Genomic DNA, 19,007 nt, shown 5'->3' with positions numbered 1-19,007 from the left:
GCACCTTTTCGCATCTCGTACACTCCTGGCTGCCATGAATCGCTGGACAACCATCTGGTCAAATCCGACACGTACAAATATGTACGGAAGACCTCCAATAAGGCAACTCCAGATGTTCTCATCAAGCGTGACATCCAGGTTTGCTCTGTGTTCGAAAAAGATTGTTGACAGCATGTATTTTTCAGCTTGCTTTTGCGAAAAGGAACACAAATGGGAACGGGCTCGCAGAAACCAGCGAGAATTGAAAAAAACAAACCAATAGTAATATAAGAAATGCCTAACACTAGTTAGTTCATATGGTAAACATATGAGAAGGTCTCATTAAAGCTACATGCAAGAAAATACTTTAAAAAACTATAAACAAAGCATTATCTTGTAAGCAGCTGTGACACAAAAATGTTAGATTAGTGAGATAAAAGCAAGTCACTGAATATTGCTGTCACAACTTTATAATATAGCATTGATAGACAAAGAACGATTCCCAACTTCATTACATACAACTCCAGAAAAGCGGCGACATGTACGCGGTGAAATCACCTGATTAAGTACTAGAGACAGGAAATGTCTGTGAAAAAGAAACACGGAGGTTTTTTAAATGAAGGCGGGAGCATGAACTTCTATTTGGTAGCGTTATATTACAATGCAATTAAAAATTTTAACCGATGAGACATTGTCGTATTTTTGTTTTCATTCAAAGTTTCGGAGACTACGTAGAAAAGCTATTACAGTCTCAATGGATGTTTTCTGCACATTTAAGAAGCGATATATCATGAGTTTTGGTTACGAAGCGTTATCTACTTTAATCTTCGAGCTTGTTCCGTACCCGTTAAAGAAACCCCAGGGGGTCGAACTTGCCGGAGTCTTCCACTACGGCGTCTAGCTTTCATAACCTGAGTCGCTTTGGGACGTTAAATGCCATAAATATTATTAGATGTGACATGAAAGTGCGACAGTTTTGGTCAAGAGTGCACAAAAAGGCAATATTGTTCTCACGCGGGGTTGAAGGCACGTGTGGATATTAACTAGAGAAACTGATGTGTTCAACGCATCACTGAAGTAGCGATGGCATAGCGCGCGGCGGCACGGAAAGACGGACACAGCGTGGTAGACGTATTTCCTCCTCACACACATATTCCCGTAGAAGAAGCTTGTTGAGAACCAGATGCACTTTGGAACCTTTCATTTTTATCATTTTAGCGAAGTGCAATTGGTAGCCTAATTTGGAATGCAGGAAGCACTGATTCGCATTGCCGAAAATAGCCATTTCTCTTCGTTGACGCCTACGCTTTGGAAAGTATAATCTGTTTCAGTATATCATGCGATAATAATCCAGCTCACAAAACACAGAGCTCGTGAAGCCTGTAGAAATAAGATTGAAAAAGTGGATTGGTGTAGCAAGTGCTGCATTGGCCCAATCTTGAAGGCTGTGCGGGCATGAAAGCAATCCCTTTCTCATTTATATCTCCAAATAAATTATACCACACCAAATTAGCAACAATTAAAGTGCCTGTATTACTCGGACCACATAGTATTCACTCCCAGAAATGGTGCAGTCATTTTTCTCCTACAATACAGGCTAGAAATAACAAGCTCATATATTTTGCAATTGCTTGAGAGCCACCAATATGCAAGAAAATAACTGCAGCGTAATTTGTTCCAAATTAACGTTAAATGTTTCTTTCAGCGCAGCATGACTGCTTTTTTTACATTGACTAAAATGAATTCAATCTAGCAGTCACCAACCCAAGAAGTACGTAATAATGTTTTCAAGCGTTTGAACACTGCGCATCATATATATTGCTGCATACTAGTAAAGGGCAGAGATTGCAACAGTGCACAATATCTGCCACGGGAAAAATCGTGCAAGAAAAACTTATAATATGGAAGCAATCACCAATATCCTAACCCCGATCGTGAGTGTTGCTAGTAGTAGTATAGCATTCATGCACCTGGTAGGTATATCACTGACCTGAACATGTACTCAGTAACATTCAAATCAGTCATGGGTCGAAGCGGCGGTGCTACACGACTGGAATCATAGACAACCTTTGCTATGATTGTCACCGGTGCCACGAACATAACCAGCGCTTGAACGCAGTCAGCCCATACGACTCCACGAAGTCCCCCCTGAAAGGAAACAGAAATACATCCGAAAGAGGGAAATCACTTTTGATTAAATGTCGTGCAACTTATCGCAGTGCCACTTCTATATGCCGCTGTGAAATGCCCAGCCGAGAGACAATGTGCACACTATGCTCTTAGACTTGGCTTGCTGCTTTTACGAATAATCCAGGCTGTTTTTCTAAGCAGCAGCACATCTGACTTAAGTAGCCGAAGATACATGATGATCCAGAAAATAGCGCCGCCATGCAGCAGCCCGCCCAAAACTCGAAGTGTTGCATCATTTCTCTTCCCGGCAGTCTAGCTCATATTTGTACCGTCACAAGCAAATATCAATGCAATAAATGCAGTAAAACAGGCTTGCGCATGTGAGTCCTGTAGTACATTAAATTTGATTTTTAGTTGACGAACGTGGAAGGTGGTAAAACTACACGCACCTATACTTTGACATTCTTGCGCTCAACAACAAAGGCAGCGACATCAACAGTTCTTTCAAGCATTTCCCCTTCCAACGTATTTGTGACACGGCCTATAGGGCCTGTGAGTACTTGTCGTTAGCCCATACTCTGCAGCGTCAGTTACTGCTGTCGAATAGGAATGTTTTCCGTTAAAGTTGAAGGCTACTGGTGATGCGGTGGAAGAAATAATAGAATCAACAGCATGTTGTACCACATCGCGTACGCAAAACGTGCTGCAAGTATGTTCGTTGCCTGTAAATATATAAATATAAATGAGGTAATGATTTACCAGAGCTGTGTATATTGTGCCAGCAAGGCCGATGGCGATGTTTGAGTACAGAAGCGGCACCGAAAGCACTGAAAAAAAGTAAACATTGTTATATTCAAGGAAATATAAAAGCCGTATAAAGTGTTAAACTCCTTCCGCCCGCTAGGACAACACAAAGATTCTACTAATACCCTAATATAACTGAAATTGGTATAGCCAACGTTTTTTCCAGCAGATATTTTCTTGAAAGAAGCCTGCCGAATGTATTTCATTGCTCGTTTACGAATATAATAGGTTAAGATGGGACACAATTCTTTCGCGGTGAGGAACTATCAGGTTCTGTGCTAGCGCTCTTGTACATGTTCAAGCAGGTAAACATGCTTATACCCCAGATGCATGTATTCCGGCGCTAAAGTTGAATGCTAAGAGGCCGATGTTCGTTAACCAATTGTTTACTAGATTTAGCGCAGTGTTTGAGAAGGATTTGGTTGCAGCCCTTTTTGGGCTCAAAGGCTGTCAACATGCAAGCACACATATAAAAGGCTTGTGTCAATTGCAGCGAGGTTTCTTGTTTGGAGAGCTTATATTACACTAAAATAATTTGTCGAAATGTCGGTACAATTCTCATTTGCAGGAAAGGAATATGGAAGAATAGAACCATTTGAACACTTATCAACAATATAACTCTAAAACAAGTAAAGGATAAGAGTAAATATGTTGCAGGTTTACGACATTTGGTGTACATTCATTTCCAGTCTCGTAATGCTGTCAAGCCGAAGCGCTGCAGGTCCCATTTTTCTCCTTCACTGTCCAAATTGCAATGCTTAAACAAGTGTAATTACAAAGTGTATTGCTACACGCGAATACAATTTAAAATCCACACCATCTGACAAAGAGTTGCAGCGATAATAACAGGAGGCGACACATTAGAAAGTGTTCCCTAAAGCAGCAGTGATTGATAGCTAATATAATTATAGCCAGTCTTCAAGTAGCTGCTGTGTAGTCTGTAACACTCAGTCACATCGTGAGAGTAGAATACTGTAAATGGGTCATATAAATTTATGAAAAGTGTTCCTGCTTTTATTTGAGGCTTGCGCTTCTGTATTCCATATTTATTTCCTCAATACAGCAACTGTGCAGCAGCGATTCCGCATCGTATATTGGGCTTGAGGCTCCCAACTCCTCTCAGCAGGCTTCGTCGGTGCCTGCAGAGAACTTTACCCGAACGAGAGGAGTGTGTAAGAAATGATGAATACCTACTTGTAGAAAGCCCAATTGCAGCGCTGTAAATTCCCACGGCGCCCAGTGTTTGCTGAAAATATGAGCCTTAATATAAATGTAATGACTTTGGCGCAGTGAGTGATTAGCGACATGCTGAAAGAAATAACTGAAATATATTATCCATGTGCAAAATACTTGCACGTGTCCAATTTCTTGAGTATTGTATCGATTTCTAGGGTGTAGGTAAAAACGCCCACGGAAAAAATATCAGCTGAGAAATTTTCTTCAGCGGACGCATTTTTCCGGTGCCATTTTTTCCGGGGACCTTCATTCCGCGGTCGTTTTTTCCTTGGGTCGTTTTTACCAGAACCCTACTTTCTAAGCCGACAGAGATTACAATAGCATATTGTCATGCGGGATGCCCTTTTGGTAATTATTACATGATAGAAATTTTAAGTTTTAGAAAATTATTATGAACAAAATGTATCATCGCCACTCGTCTGCGACACTGGAAATACCCTTGTGAATTACAGTTGCCACGATAACAAACAATAGGAGCCAGTTGCAACGTATGAACATGAAAACTTATTCTTTATAGAAGCTCATGTTAACTTTGATGAAATGAAGACCTTGCAGACTAATTATTACACTTCTAGAAAGAAGACGGAAAACGCAGGTTGTTTCGGCTGGTTTTCCGATGCCCAGATAACGCAAGTAGATTTCCAACTGCTCCTTTAAAACATACGTTGAACGGTCACTACATTTTACCAAAATGTATGGAGTCGACAAATCTCTTGCCATGGATGCCTTTAATTTGATAAACCTATACAAATAATTACTTGTAGACTGATCGATGGCTTGAGAGCTGTCAGCTCTCGATGATTTTGCAAGAAAATGAGACCAAAACACCAACATAACCAGTGCAGCATATTGAGAGAGAACTGGAGCGCAAGAGGCACGTTGTGTAAGAGTCTCGAGTTTAAAATTTGTGTATTGACAACGATGTTGTGTCCTTTTTGTTTGTTCAATGCTGACAGTGCAGCTCGGAAAAGACGAAGGTTGGATGCAAGAAGGAAGGATGAAAGGAAGGACGCACGTGGTCTTCTTTCTTTCTTCCTTCCCCTGTTTGCGTGATGCCCTATTGACACCGTTCGCTAACCAACTTGCCCAGCTACTAATCCTTCTGCGTTTTATGTTCACTAATATCATAGACACATACTTACGCTTAGGACGAAGTAGACAATGCTGGCTGTGATTCCCACTTTGCTATCAAAGCGCATGCGCAGGTACTGCATGAAGCACAAAAACAAGAGGATATTCTTCAGCACAAGCTTAAAAAACTCCTTATCACGTCATCATTTTAAGCACAAAAACAAGGGGATATTCTTCAGCACAAGCTTAAAAAACTCCTTATCATGTCACCATTCTTGCCTAACTACACGACGAGTCCTCGCTCAGCACATTCTTTATGCTCCTATAGATTGAAACGTGCTGCACATGTAAGCAGCAAGCTGTGAAATGCAGACAACTACTAGCCGAGAAGGTTACAAAACCATATCATTAATAGGACAAACTATTTTGTTCTTTTGTAGCATTAGACTTTTCTGCAGAACTGTAATTTTTCTGTACTGCATTTTTTTTAGCTATATACTATACTATAATACTATACTATACTAAACTAAAATACTATACTACTATACTATACTACACTACAATACTATACTATATTATACTAAAATAACATATTTCTGTTGTAGCTGCACCAAATGTAGACTTTATTAAAGGAACATGGCTGTCACAAAAGCTACACTGTTATTGTCGCATTTGATTATGGCAAAGGTAAATTTTGGTAGTTGTTTTTTGAGCATGCAATGTACAAACAGCATCATCATTTGAGTGAACTATACGAATAATCATGTAATAACTTACCCGAGACCATGTCCGCGAGGCTACATGCTTAGCCGCAGTTATCAGCAATCTGCTAGCCCAAAACAGAACACACGTTCGTGTTTCTGAGCAACTGTAAATCGCGATTATGGGCGCATAACTGCTCGCCAAATCTCCTTCGAACAAATATTTTGAAGTCCCTTTTCGGTTAAGCTTCAGCATAAACGAGTGCGCACACCGCCAAGTTTTAACTAAATTTTTAAGCAAAAATTTGACACGGAGTTTTTGTTTTAAAGCCCGGACCAATATTACATAAATCAGTTGGAGGCCTTGAACAATACAGGCGGACACAAAGCTTAGAATTTCCACATTTATATTTGAGATGGAGAAATCAAGTGCATAACTAAACTGATACAAAGTGAAGCTATCAAAGAAATTAACAGCACGCACCGGAAATGGCATAGTATATAAACCCATTAAAAGCTGAGGCAATCTCAGTCAACAAGTCAACAGAGAATTCAAGCTGACGTTTTCTGAGTGTGGGACACACGGAGTGTGTTTTCGAAGATCATAGTGATGGAAATATGCTGAATAGGTAAGTCGAGTGCGTTCCTAGTGATGCACAATATAGGGGAATGCAGTAAAAGATGTCATATTTGCATGTAGCTTCAATTAGACTGCCTTGCCAAAGCATTGAGCACTACTGCGCTGTCACGTCGAGGCCAACGGCGACATCGTAATTTGTAGCTGAAACACAGTGCAGTTTCACATGAGTCGCTGCTACGCGCCTGTAATGTCCTCTCCCTTCTTATGATGAGCATTTATTACCGGCGGCAAATAAAAGAAAGCGCCAATGCCCAACGAATGCGGCTTGATTTTCTGGTCTTTAAATGTGCCGCAATACCATCACGTGCCGCGGATATCGAGTTTTGTTCGCGAAATCGGGGTAGGTTTCATGGATAATTTCATGTTAGCGATTCGTAACCGCGCTGCAGAACACAAATATGGACAAAAACTGCCTGCGCATGCTTAGTTAAAGGTCTGCAATTTCGCCCTTCCTTGCACCAGTGCTTTAAAAGCGAAAAACCATAAAAGGGTTTGGGAAAACTATATTATCCGTGAAGGATTTAACCACCTATTGATACCACTACACACACGATGACCGCAACGCTAAACACGTTATAGTTTGCATACGAGCACAATGACAAGGAATTTATCGCGGAACCTGAGTATCCGGCAATAGTGGGCATGCTTGCCTTTTAGTAGTAGCGCAAAAGACATGTCCTTTTTGTTTTATTTTATAACAACAAAACAACATAATTGAGAAAGTTCTTTCTTCCAAAAATAACTCCTTGAGGACAACACCCAAAAGTAAAGGCCAGAAATCGATCTGAAAAAAATTCATTCTTAAGAAGTGCGGTAAACTGAAAGCCTTCCTTGCGGCTCTTTCTCCTAATTTGCCGCTTGTTTCTCTCATTTGCTTTTTCTCTTTTTTTCTTTTTTTCCTTCAGCCCCCTTTTCTTTTTTTTTTCGCGTTTTTGCGAAATTTGGACATAATTGACTGTTTTCACGTCGAATTTCCTTTTTTTTTTGCTCTGATTGATTAAGACTCTACATCAACGAAATTTTGCGCCCACATTTGTTCACCCTCTACCTCATACAACCATTTTTAACTCATTCAGCAATTAATATCTAGACAATAACGGTCTGACACCCTCCCCGCACGTGCAAATCCTGTCTACACTTATGCGCCTATAAAGGCTTTCGCCTTAGTATTCCGTGAATATTTATCGCGCCTTCCTGATACCGAAAAGACATATTTTACCTCAGATCAGGCAGACGGTTCTTCTTCTGGGTGCTCAGTGTTTTTACAATAAAAATTTGAGAAAAATGGCAACCATTACTTAGTATTAAAAAAAATGCATATAAATTTGGCTAAAATCCAAAGGCCGAGCGAGGGCAGTGTTCCACAGGTTTTGTTGTGCTAATGCTATAGCTTTGTAGTTGGCTGAAATAAGCCACACTTTTTTCACAAAATAAATATCTTCTATTATTGATTGGCTGCACAACTGTATTGCCATGCTAAGAAAACTCTCGCTGCCGCGGCAATGCGATTCAATGCAACTCTTTTCACAGCTCTTGTTAACCAGCACTGTTATACAACTGTTGAACAATCACGGATTCTTCGCAAACAAGGCAAGATATTGCAGTGGGTATGTAGCGTGCGAATTTGTGATTCGGCATAAAAAAGTAGCTTCACAGCCTATTTTCTTTTAATTTCGCCGGACATGCCCAAAATAACCGGCAAGTTTATAACACAAGTAAAATTTCTCTAGGTTGCCTGCACTACACTGGCTTTCTTGAAAACATAGGCAAAACAAGTTAATAAATGCGAAATTACATTTTATACTGATCATCAGATAGAAGCATAGTGGTTTTAATATCTAGGCAGATTGCTGCCCTTGAGACCGAAACATAAGGACTAAATCTTAGGGGCGCTTAAGATAAGCTTTAAGAGTGTGGCAGGATAGCTAACCGCGGACATCGCGAAATACACATAGTCATTAGCATGCTGTAGTATGATACGAATTAACATAAAATACAACACGATATACCAACGCCATGACAATATTAAGCTAAATATTGTCTTGTTCGCAAGCCGCAGAAGCATGCCTTGCGCAGCTCATTCAGGTGTGTGTGTGGCTGAGAAATGAATGCTCGAAGGTTTGACTCCCTCCTGTTACCTGAAATTCTTTAAGTGAAACCTCTTACTTTATAGTGTCAGGTATTTCACATAGGCAAGGACTATTATTTCCCATTTTGTGATTTCTTTCAACCAGTCTCATTCCACAATTAACGTCATGCCTTAAATGAGGGTTGTGGGCCGACTATCACCCCCTAGCGAGGCGACGTGGCTGTGACTTTACGACCTTGTCAACGAATCAGTATTTATCGCTCATAGAGTATTACTATGATTCCAGTGGCGACAACGCTGTCTATTCTATGGCACGCACGGTAGGTTTGTGCTAACGCGTGATACAAATATACTAAAAATATTAAACTAAAAAAAATTTGCTGTACAACGCATACACATAACCCATTAAACCGTAACAGCTCAAAAGGGAAATAACTTGTGATGAAACCTTTCATCACAGATATGCCTTTAGTTTTGTCTGAAAAGTTGTGCGAGTGTTGACACATGAGTTCAGCATTGTTTCGCTGGCGAGGTTAATAAATCGCATGTGACGCAGGGCACAAAGACACATATATAATATGCAGGAACTTTCGGTGAGTCGAGAGCAAACTTTTACCCATTTAGAAAATAATGATCAGACATAAAGAAACTTTATAAGATAATATTATTACTTCCCACATTTGACACAGTTTGAGGGCTGTCCCTTCGACTGCTCTTAATCCAGAAGAAGACAGCCGGTGTTTTTCTGTTCAAATAGAGTACTCAGAAAAGAAAACAACGTTATAAATAATTTGAGAAATTTTTACAGTAAACAGAAAGTTAAAATAGCTATGAGAATATTGAAACGGTTTTGCAGCTGCCTCCACAATGCTAACGAAACGCTCTCAGAACAGTCTCGCGTGTTATGTAGCAATTCCATACGGCCCTAACTTGAAATAACGTCATTAGTTAATGGACCACCTTTATATTCTGTTCCCTAACACCGCCGCTCATTGGACGGATCTCTAGATGAATACTGTATTTGACTTTGTGATGGAACTATGTGACGTTTGTCATTTCTCTCTTGCATATTATCCCGGGATTTTCAAGCATACGCTGTTCTACTTAAACAGCTACTGGAGGAAATTGCTTATTTCGATTCTTACCTGAAAAACAGATGCCACCCCTAGGCCATAGAGGAGTGGTATCATTACGGTCACTGCGAACGCCGTCGCCAGCGGTGTCCCCACCAAGATCCAGAGCGCATGGAATCCATGAGCGTAGTAGTGGCCCACGAAGCCCACGACATTCATACCGTTCGCCACTGAGGCCAAAACGGAGACAGCCAAGGCAGCTGCCGGAAGGCTCTGGCCGCCCAGGAACGCCTCAAGCTCTGCACTCGCAGCATTGCTGACTCCAGACACTGTCTGCTGCGGAAAATAGCGTGCACACAAGACAATAATTAAAACGTGCCGCAATGACCGCTTTTTTTTTCGCGAACGTTCCTCACATCGCCGAAGAGAGGTTCTGCTCAGCGCTCAGATGTGTAAAGCAAACTACTTTCAGAGCACAAGCAGGTCATTGTAGATTCGGGCTAGTGTCTGTCACCGTTAAATGAATGAGCTTGTATCCCTTCTCATTAAACGCGTCACACCGAAGCACACAAACACTCATCAGCTACAACGACTTCGCCGCACACTATACACACACACACACACACACACACACACACACACACACACACACACACACACACACACACACACACACACACACACACACACACACACACACACACACACACACACACACACACACACACACACACACACACACACACACACACACACACACACACACACACACACACACACACACACACACACACACACACACACACACACACACACACACACACACACACACACACACACACACACACACACACATATGTGTGTGTATGTGTGTGTACGCGCGCGTGTGTGTGTGTCTGCGTGTGCATATGTGCATGCGTGCGTGCATTTATGTGCATGTGTTTATGCGCGCGTGCGTGTGCGTGCGTATCTGTGTATGTGTGCGTGTTTGTGCGTATCTATGTGAGCGCGCGCGCGTGTGTGTGTGTGTGTGTGTGTGTGTGTGTGTGTGTGTGTGTGCGTGCGTGTGTGCGTGCTTGTGTGTGTGTATCAGCTACGACTTCACCGCGCACTACACACCCACACACAAACACACACACACACACACATATATATGTGTGTGTGTCGGTGTGTCACATTTAACGCGAAGTGATACAAACTCATTCCTTTAATGGTGGCAGACACCCCGAGTCTATATATTAACCTGTGTGTGTGTGTGTGTGTGTGTGTGTGTGTGTGTGTGTGTGTGTGTGTGTGTGTGTGTGTGTGTGTGTGTGTGTGTGTGTGTGTGTGTGTGTGTGTGTGTGTGTGTGTGTGTGTGTGTGTGTGTGTGTGTGTGTGTGTGTGTGTGTGTGTGTGTGTGTGTGTGTGTGCGTATGCATATGTGCATGCGTGCGTGCGTGTGTGCGTGCGTATGTGTGTTTGTATGTGTGTGTACGCGCACGTGTGTGCGTATGCATGTGTGCGTGCGTGCGTGTGTGCGTGTGTGCGTGCGTATGTGTGTATGTGTGCGTGCGTGCGTGTGTGCGTGTTTGCGTGTGTGCGTGCGTGCGTGTGTGCGTGTGTGTGTGTGTGTGCGTGTGTGCGTGCGTGCGTGCGTGCGCGCGGGTTCGCCGCACATAAACTAAGGTCCGCCTGCTCGCTGTCATGTTTATAAGTTTTAAATAAGCAAACTAAGAGAGATGACACCAGCATGTGCTGTTAAACCGTACTGCATCCGCGTTGACCCTTCAAAAGGCGTCTCATTGAAAACCCGGCAGAATCTGTGCAGCTTAGCGAATTGAGTTTTAAAGATCCCACGTTTCCACGCATGCCAATCCATGCATTACCATTGTAACTTCTACCTCCAGCATTTAAGCTTCAAGCTTTCATGGAAAACCCACAACTACCACTTCAAGTACAAACCAAATCTAATCCTTCAAGAGCATAGGTATTTCGATTTTATTAGCGGCGCCAAACAGACACCCGGCCTATATTCGACGTGTCCCACGTGGCGGATGCAGGTTGAAATGTGCACAAGAACTGTACATTCACTTGTCTGTACTTCGCGCAAGTGGTTTTCTTTGTATCGTTCCCTGGACTTTCTTCTACATAACCTTTCTCTTTGCTCCGATAAAATTAGCTTTGAGGATGCGTATCACATCCCATTTCTTACTTGGTTGCCGCAATCTCCGATGTATAATACGAAGCTGGTTTTTTTTTTTATTACAATTTTGCAATTGAGACTTATAGAAAAGTGCGTATTATATGCGTTTGTTCTGCGCAATGTTAATATGTGATGTATATAGCTAACGTGGGTGGTAACGATATCTGTGAGTGCCAAATCTGTTGCCATGTTAACGGTCCCAAACATTACTAATGCAAACACCAAAAATCACGACATGTGCTCTATATCCGACAAACACTCAAGGACTAGCCAACCCATTTTTGGTTTTCCAACAGGGGTAAATATGTAACCGTTTTCCTTGTTGCCATTTGAAAATATCTGCGGTGCATGTCTGTTTTTCCCTTCTAACGGGTACTGCGCCGACGCCCGAGCACTGCGACCATAAAAACAGTGATTCTCAGTCAGAAGAGGATGGCTCAAGAGCGCTGATGACAGAAATTGCAAACTTTATGATAGCGCTTTTGAACATAAAGCGTTTGGGTTCCTTGAGTAAAAAGGAAGTATTTCACGCCTGTCCGCTGGAGTCATTTTTTTCGCGGGCATGTTGTTTGCCTCCTAATTTTATAATTCTGTAATTTCGCAGAAGGCACGGTGAATTTCCCGCTGGTCGCGCAACACACACACACACACACACACACACACACACATATATATATATATATATATATATTTATATATATATATATAGGCAGACCAATTAAGGGGAAATGAGGGTTTAACTATCTTTCCCCTAAACACATTACTAATTTCTGTGATTATCCAAGTAAACATTAAAAAAAATACATGAAGTACCATCCCCAACGCTTTCCTTGGCCTCGCCGACTGTTGGCTTCTTTCCTTCATATATATATATATATATATATATATATATATATATATATATATTACAATGTAGTTTCCGTTGGCTTCCGTAATTAAAAGCTGAAGAGAGCAGGCACTTCTGACAAACACTGCGGGCTTAGATTGACCAGTATATACATCTGCCAATATATTTTTTAGAATAGTTGATTGATTGGAAGATAGATATATTGTTTTATGAGTCAATGAGGGATTTATTGTATTGATTGAGGTATTGCTTATTGCTTGATTGACTGACTGATTTATTGAGTTATTTTTCATTTATTTATTTATTTATAGTCCCTAGTATTTGTCATAGTCGACTGCAATATATTTATTTATCGAGCGACCCATCTTCGCACGCTTCACGATGGGAACGATTTCAGAAATTTAGTTGAGCTACTTGATGTTGCATGACGATACACAGGTGGCGCGGCTAGGATGCATCGCTGGTATTTCACCCCTCCTCGGAGCACCCTAGGTGCGGCCTGAATTACTCATCTCTGAGTCTGGTCGCAGTCAAGCTTTAGTCTGGAGGCTGCGGTTTAAGTTGGATTAGATTCTTCATTAACTCATTCGGTACGGAAAGAGGAGGATTGCAGAGAGACCAGCAAAATATATTGTGAATCATCCTGCAATGCATTTAAATGGCAACAATAAAGAAAATAACACTATTAGAGAAATACCTAGGCCGCAAAATATAAACTAAAGATAGAAAAAGTGGCTAACATACCGCCTTGCAAGGTGTGTACTGAAATAAAAAGGCAAAAAGAAAAGAGCATATTCCACAAAGAAAGTTATTATTAAAGAATATAACATCATCATTACAACCGCAGAGACAGTTGTAGAATTAACACAATAAAATCGCTTACAGGCTTACAGATTCCATGCCTCAATATTTGCTGAACTCAACAAAAGGTACCCGACGATTGTACCAACTTTTACTGTGTGGCATCTCTATAATATTTTAAAGTTGGAAGCCTATAACGTGAACAAAAATTTGTGAGACTCAGGCAACTGTTTTCTCTTGGACTATACGATGTCCTATAAGCTCTTTTGTTTGCACATATATCACTTAAAATCAGTTTTAAATAAAAAGACGTTTTCATAGTGCAGGCTGCTTGTCTAGTGCAACCTAATCCCCCAGTATTCTTGAGTGTCTCCTCTAAAGAAGTACACCATAGAAAACTGGAAAGAATTTAAAAAGGTATGCTTCAAGGTGCCGTTTTTGGAGCGCTGGTGTTGACTTCAGTGCCGGAAAGAAGGGGAGGGCGCGACTCGCAACCAGGGATAAAACACGGAATCGAGCGTAACGGAAAGTGGGCGAAATTTTCTGTCTCCCATCTGGTGCATATACATGCTGCGCCACAGCTTCAGAGGCGTCTTTGAGCGGTGACAAAAGACTGCGCGTTGCGCAAATGGCGCCTTATCTCTACCCTGAAGCTAGCGTGTTGCATTATTGTTTGGTTTTGTTTGGTCGATGGGGTGTGTAGTTCCAAAGCGACTCTAGGTATGAGAGACGCCGTAGTAGAGGGTTCCAGAAATTTCGAAAACCTTCAGTTTTTTAACGTACACTAACATCGAACACCACACGGGTTCTTTGATTTTCGCCTTAAACGAAAAGCGGCCGCCGCAGCATCCTTGGGCACAGCGTTCTAATACCCTAACCACTGCGCCACCACGGCGGGAGAGCGTTGAAATTGCCTACTGGCAGGGAAAACCCTAGTGCGCAACCATTGAGCCATTGTTCGGCTCAGTATGACACGAAACCCGTTGTAAAGAGCGTTAGCGCTGCGGGATGTAGTGATCGCGACGTTGCATTCTCGCAACCAAGCGACGCTGCGGACGGATGAGTGTGCTTACACCTGGTCTCGATCGCTAGATAGAAAAAAAGGTCTTTTTCAGAGCTTGTTATTCCGTCACTTTCTATCAACAGAGCCATCAATAGAAACTTCGTTTTGGGCTCATCGCCGGCATAAAGTCCTACGCAGTACAGCGCATATTCGTCACCATAAAATGCTTGCAATTTCTAAGGTAACGTATAAGCAGCCTCGCTCTAAAGTGACTACTAAAGCAGCTGTTCGGTCTAACTGTGACCAAGATTTTCAAACGGAACTTCAATCATAGCCCGTTTAAACAGCCTCTACGCTTTTTTGTGCAGAGCCCACCCTAGCCTGCGCTATTTTATAGCTTTCCAAAATATTTTATAAATATAATTGACTGAGGCATAATTATTCGCTTTATTTAAAACTTGTACATCTTAAAAACAGCTGACCGGAATGTTCGCGCTAAGTTACATAAATAATGCTTCATTTGCTCACCCAAAAAACAAAACCTATCGTAACGACATTAGCGTTATGCTTTTTCCACAATTTGGAAAGACACTGGGAAGTTACCAATCACCAAAAAGGTGTCACAACAACAGCCACAGCATCTAACGACGTAAAGAAAGAGAAGCACAGCCATAACACAGTCAGAACCACCCCCTTATAAATGCCTGCTATGAAATGTATATAGAATTTTGTATACCGCTTTATTGTACAGCTAGAGGGCCGGACCTACCGCACCACACGATATAAGTGGTCAGGCCTTGTTTGTGCTCAAAACAGAGTACGTGGGCTCGGCAAAAGTTCTCATCTACGGTTAAAAATAAAATAGCACGCTAACCTCTACACTACACCGGCCACTGGATAGCAAGGCAATGTTGTTTCTCTGTTTCGCAACTGCGGTTTTCGCACTTGGTTTTTCTCAAGTCCTCAGAAATGCAGTTGACTGTTCTCTGGCAGTGCTTAATTCTTCTCCAGGCTATCAGCTGGTGTGAGCAATGTCGAGCCTCGATATAGTTAGTGGCTTTTTGGACGCACATTTAAAATATCCTAATTTACTAGTGCCGGATGTTTTGTCATCTTTTCAGAACGAACGTAATACGAATATATGTGGTGCAATAGTGTGTGTCACATTTAATTATTTAGTTTCGACTGCTGCCAGCGGAGCAGAAAAGCGAATAATTCTCTTCCGACTATGTAATTCGCAAGTGCTAAGAATATTGGAAGCGTTGAACGAACTACAACCCATTTGCGTTATACCAAGAACTGCAAACGTAAAGGAAAAGGAAACCATTGTTCGATGCAGGACGCTTCGACTATGTTTGCAGTGTTCTTTCAGTTGGCTTTTATAAGGATAGTGTATTGGTCATAGCTACGTTTTGCACCAAGTCGCCAGATATGCAGCTATCATTTCGTGGTCATCGATGTATTTCAGTAGTACTCAAACATATGTTTCATGTTGCTGGTGAAACACAGTGTTGTTCTTTTCAACTTCGTGTTGAGAGTAGAGTATTTTCCATTCGAAGATATGAAGTTGTACAACAAGGTCGGACGAGTAGCTGCAATGGCGTCCAGTAATTAACTCAAATGATCGCGATGAAGAACGCGCAGCAGGGAATGCGACGAGATTACGCGGGAACTAGGGTACCCTGTCACGAGCTAAAAACGTCCAGGTATATTTGCAGAGAAACACGCGTATTCTCCTGGGGTTGTAATATATATAGGGCATATGTGGAAGAAACTTCAAGAAGAACCAAATGAAATATCAAATTATTTAGCCGTGATGTGAATTTCGCAACGCGATTCGTGTAGGCAATTCTCTTGCACACTATTCAAAAAGCACGTATGCGTTATTGGTGTCTATGCTCTTTTAAGCTTGCTCACAAGTGAAAGGTAGCTCCTATCAATAATTTTTGCAAGCTTTTCATTCAGCACTATTAATCGTGAACTTTAGAATTCCAGCGACATAGAAATGTGGAAAATTATAAAGCCTTAAACTACTGCGCAGGTTTCCTTGCAAACAGGGTCTATTTTCTGTGCTTTCTCAATGTTTGGTGCGGTATGTAAGACAGCAGAAAAGGCGAAGCTGCTTTCTACTTATTTGAGTGTCACTTAATACGGATATGCCATTCACTCTCCTTCCTAATAAGCAAACCTGTCCCCCTGTTCATTAAAAAGAAGTTTGGTGCAAATTACAGAGTAAAACCGGACAACTTAGCCATAGTTGACGCTGATAATGAAAGTAACGTAATGCGGACGAAACAATTTCTTTTTAATTTTCAGCAAATCTACCGTATGTTAAAAATAGACCTCTCGTGCCAACGGCCACCCGAACTCAAAACTACAATACTTGCTGTATATATAATACAAACGCGCCATTGGAAAGAACATTTTGAGCACTTATGAAAGCGTCAAGGAAAAGTATAAAAATATATGCCGTCTACGATTTCCGATGAGCGTTGGTGTAGAAGGAAACCGATAATGAGAGCGACTCGAAATTTGTACCAGTAATGCGATGCGCTTACGTATGATCTAGGGTAACATTCATGGCCTGAAACCTTCAAGGTATTTCTAGAAAAACGAACGTACCCCTCCCCCCCCCCCCCCCGCCCCCCCAACACCCGCTTCCCTAGAAGTAATATATGGAGCACCAGTGGGAAAAAACCGCAAAAGAAAAACAATAAAAAAACGCTTATGAGGATTTGAATATGAGTATATTTGATCATCAATCCACTCTTTGACCAAGTATTTATCTAATTGAGAGTTGACAGTTGACAGTAGCTCAAGACCATAATTGACGTGTTTTATTTTTTTTTTTTTTTGTCCAAAGCACAACAGTTCAAAATGTAAGGAAACGCGAATGCATAAAGTGAAAGAAATTTATATTACGGTCATCTTAAATATAAAAAAGCCACCGCTTATTTATAAAAAAAAAAATGAACGTTGGCCTCCTATATCCCGTTAAAAACAGCACGCGGCTGTTGGCAAGAAGCAAAGCGATCAACATCATTTCTTCTGCAATCAGGAAGGAGTATAGACATTTTCTCATTTTTAACCAGTTGCTTTTATATACAACCATGAGGATGAGGTAAATTTCTTGCTCGGAAAAATAATATTAGCGATGTTCCTTGAGTTTGAGGCATTTGGTTCTTCCTGGAGGTATGTCTCCTCGGATCCTACCAGAGATAAAAAGCTCAACTGCGATTGCAATCCTGCAGGCTATCCACATTGCATAAATCCTTTCCCTGTTTGTTCCCTGGACAAATTCTCCCCTAAATGTCCATCATTCTAGTTAATTCACTTGAAGCTGTTATTTTTGGGGAAATACCAGGAATAATGTTCCGAACTCGCGCAGTGAGGCCAGCGAACTTACTTTTTTCCGGCGTTTGGTGACGGAGAAATATATGCCGACGAGGTAACCCACAGCAGTGAGCACGCCGAAGACGACACAGTCCGCGGTGTCCAGGTTCGTTGATGTAGTCATGCTCGATTTCTTGCCTCGCTCAAGTCTTCTCTGGTAAAAGAAAAAAAAAAAACAAGGCTGTGCTGTGACGTTTATTTTAATGAATGTAATAATGCATCACATGTTTAACATTCTGGAGTTACACGTGACATATGAGAGACACCCTGGTGAAGTCTGAATGGAATTCCTACCGTGCGGATTTCTTTGAAGCTTTTCCTGGCGTCCGAGAGAACACAAGGTGTAATTCCAATACGTTCCTAGCAAACTCTGGCCGCTGCTGCCGGAGATCGTGCCCGGCTGCATTGTGCACGGCACCAGAATCGCTTAATCGTTGGTCCTCAGCTCAATATTTATATGCTGTGAATGGCACGTTTATCCTACACAATCACATATAAATTTATATTTCGATGTTTGCATGAAGATATCCCGCAGCTGAGAAAATAAACCCCTATTAAGTGAGGAGGAACAAGGAAAAGGTATTTGTCTAGAAAACAGAATATATCACGGCTTACGGCTTAGGGCACAGTAGCAGAGCAGCGCGCTTATGTCCACCAGAGTGACGACGCTGTTCAGGCTGTCGCTGCTGTATTCATAGTGGATTATTATAGCTGCCGCTTGCATCACATGAACGTTGATGTACACTCAGCGGCAAGCTGTTCACGACAGATAGACCTCGTGGCACTTATTAGCAAGGACAAAAGCATTGTTCTTCAACAATTTATACTTACAATTTGCTCAAATGTGCAGGATTTTTTTTTTATCCTGTGCGATTCAATACGCACCTGAAATCCTCGCGGCCGGAAGTTGGCCACGAACGACGACTCCACTCACTCCTCTCTGTAGAGGTTTTCAAACAGATAACAAAAATCAAAGCGCGAATAAAAAAAAAATCCGGTAGACTACACATGCAATGGAAACGAAAGTCCACTACATGCTCTTATGCACTATATGC

At 41.6% G+C, this 19,007-nt stretch overlaps 1 protein-coding gene across 8 annotated transcripts in view; it reads right to left on the bottom strand.

The window, feature by feature from the left end:
• LOC146189041 (sodium-coupled monocarboxylate transporter 2-like) overlaps positions 1-19,007 on the bottom strand; it is a 78,733-nt gene that overhangs the window by 21,881 nt on the left and 37,845 nt on the right. For 7 of the 8 annotated variants that reach the window (XM_084603966.1, XM_084603973.1, XM_084603970.1 and 4 more), the window contains 7 exons: positions 17,966-18,106; positions 9,796-10,059; positions 5,292-5,357; positions 4,108-4,159; positions 2,869-2,936; positions 1,970-2,127; positions 5-145 (listed from right to left, as the gene is read on the bottom strand). In XM_084603966.1, the coding sequence (XP_084460092.1) occupies positions 5-145; positions 1,970-2,127; positions 2,869-2,936; positions 4,108-4,159; positions 5,292-5,357; positions 9,796-10,059; positions 17,966-18,076 (860 nt within the window). In that variant the 5' untranslated portion in view covers positions 18,077-18,106. The remainder of the gene's footprint in view (positions 1-4; positions 146-1,969; positions 2,128-2,868; positions 2,937-4,107; positions 4,160-5,291; positions 5,358-9,795; positions 10,060-17,965; positions 18,107-19,007) is intronic. The other variant, XM_084603974.1, reaches the window with a different exon arrangement.

This window comes from Amblyomma maculatum, chromosome 5 (assembly GCF_055883805.1).
Source record: "Amblyomma maculatum isolate TAMU_Amacu chromosome 5, ASM5588380v1, whole genome shotgun sequence".
In the NCBI taxonomy this organism is placed as follows: Eukaryota; Metazoa; Arthropoda; class Arachnida; order Ixodida; family Ixodidae; genus Amblyomma; species Amblyomma maculatum.
Note: the sequence above shows the minus strand (reverse complement) of the source record. Positions and strands in the feature narration are given on the sequence as shown.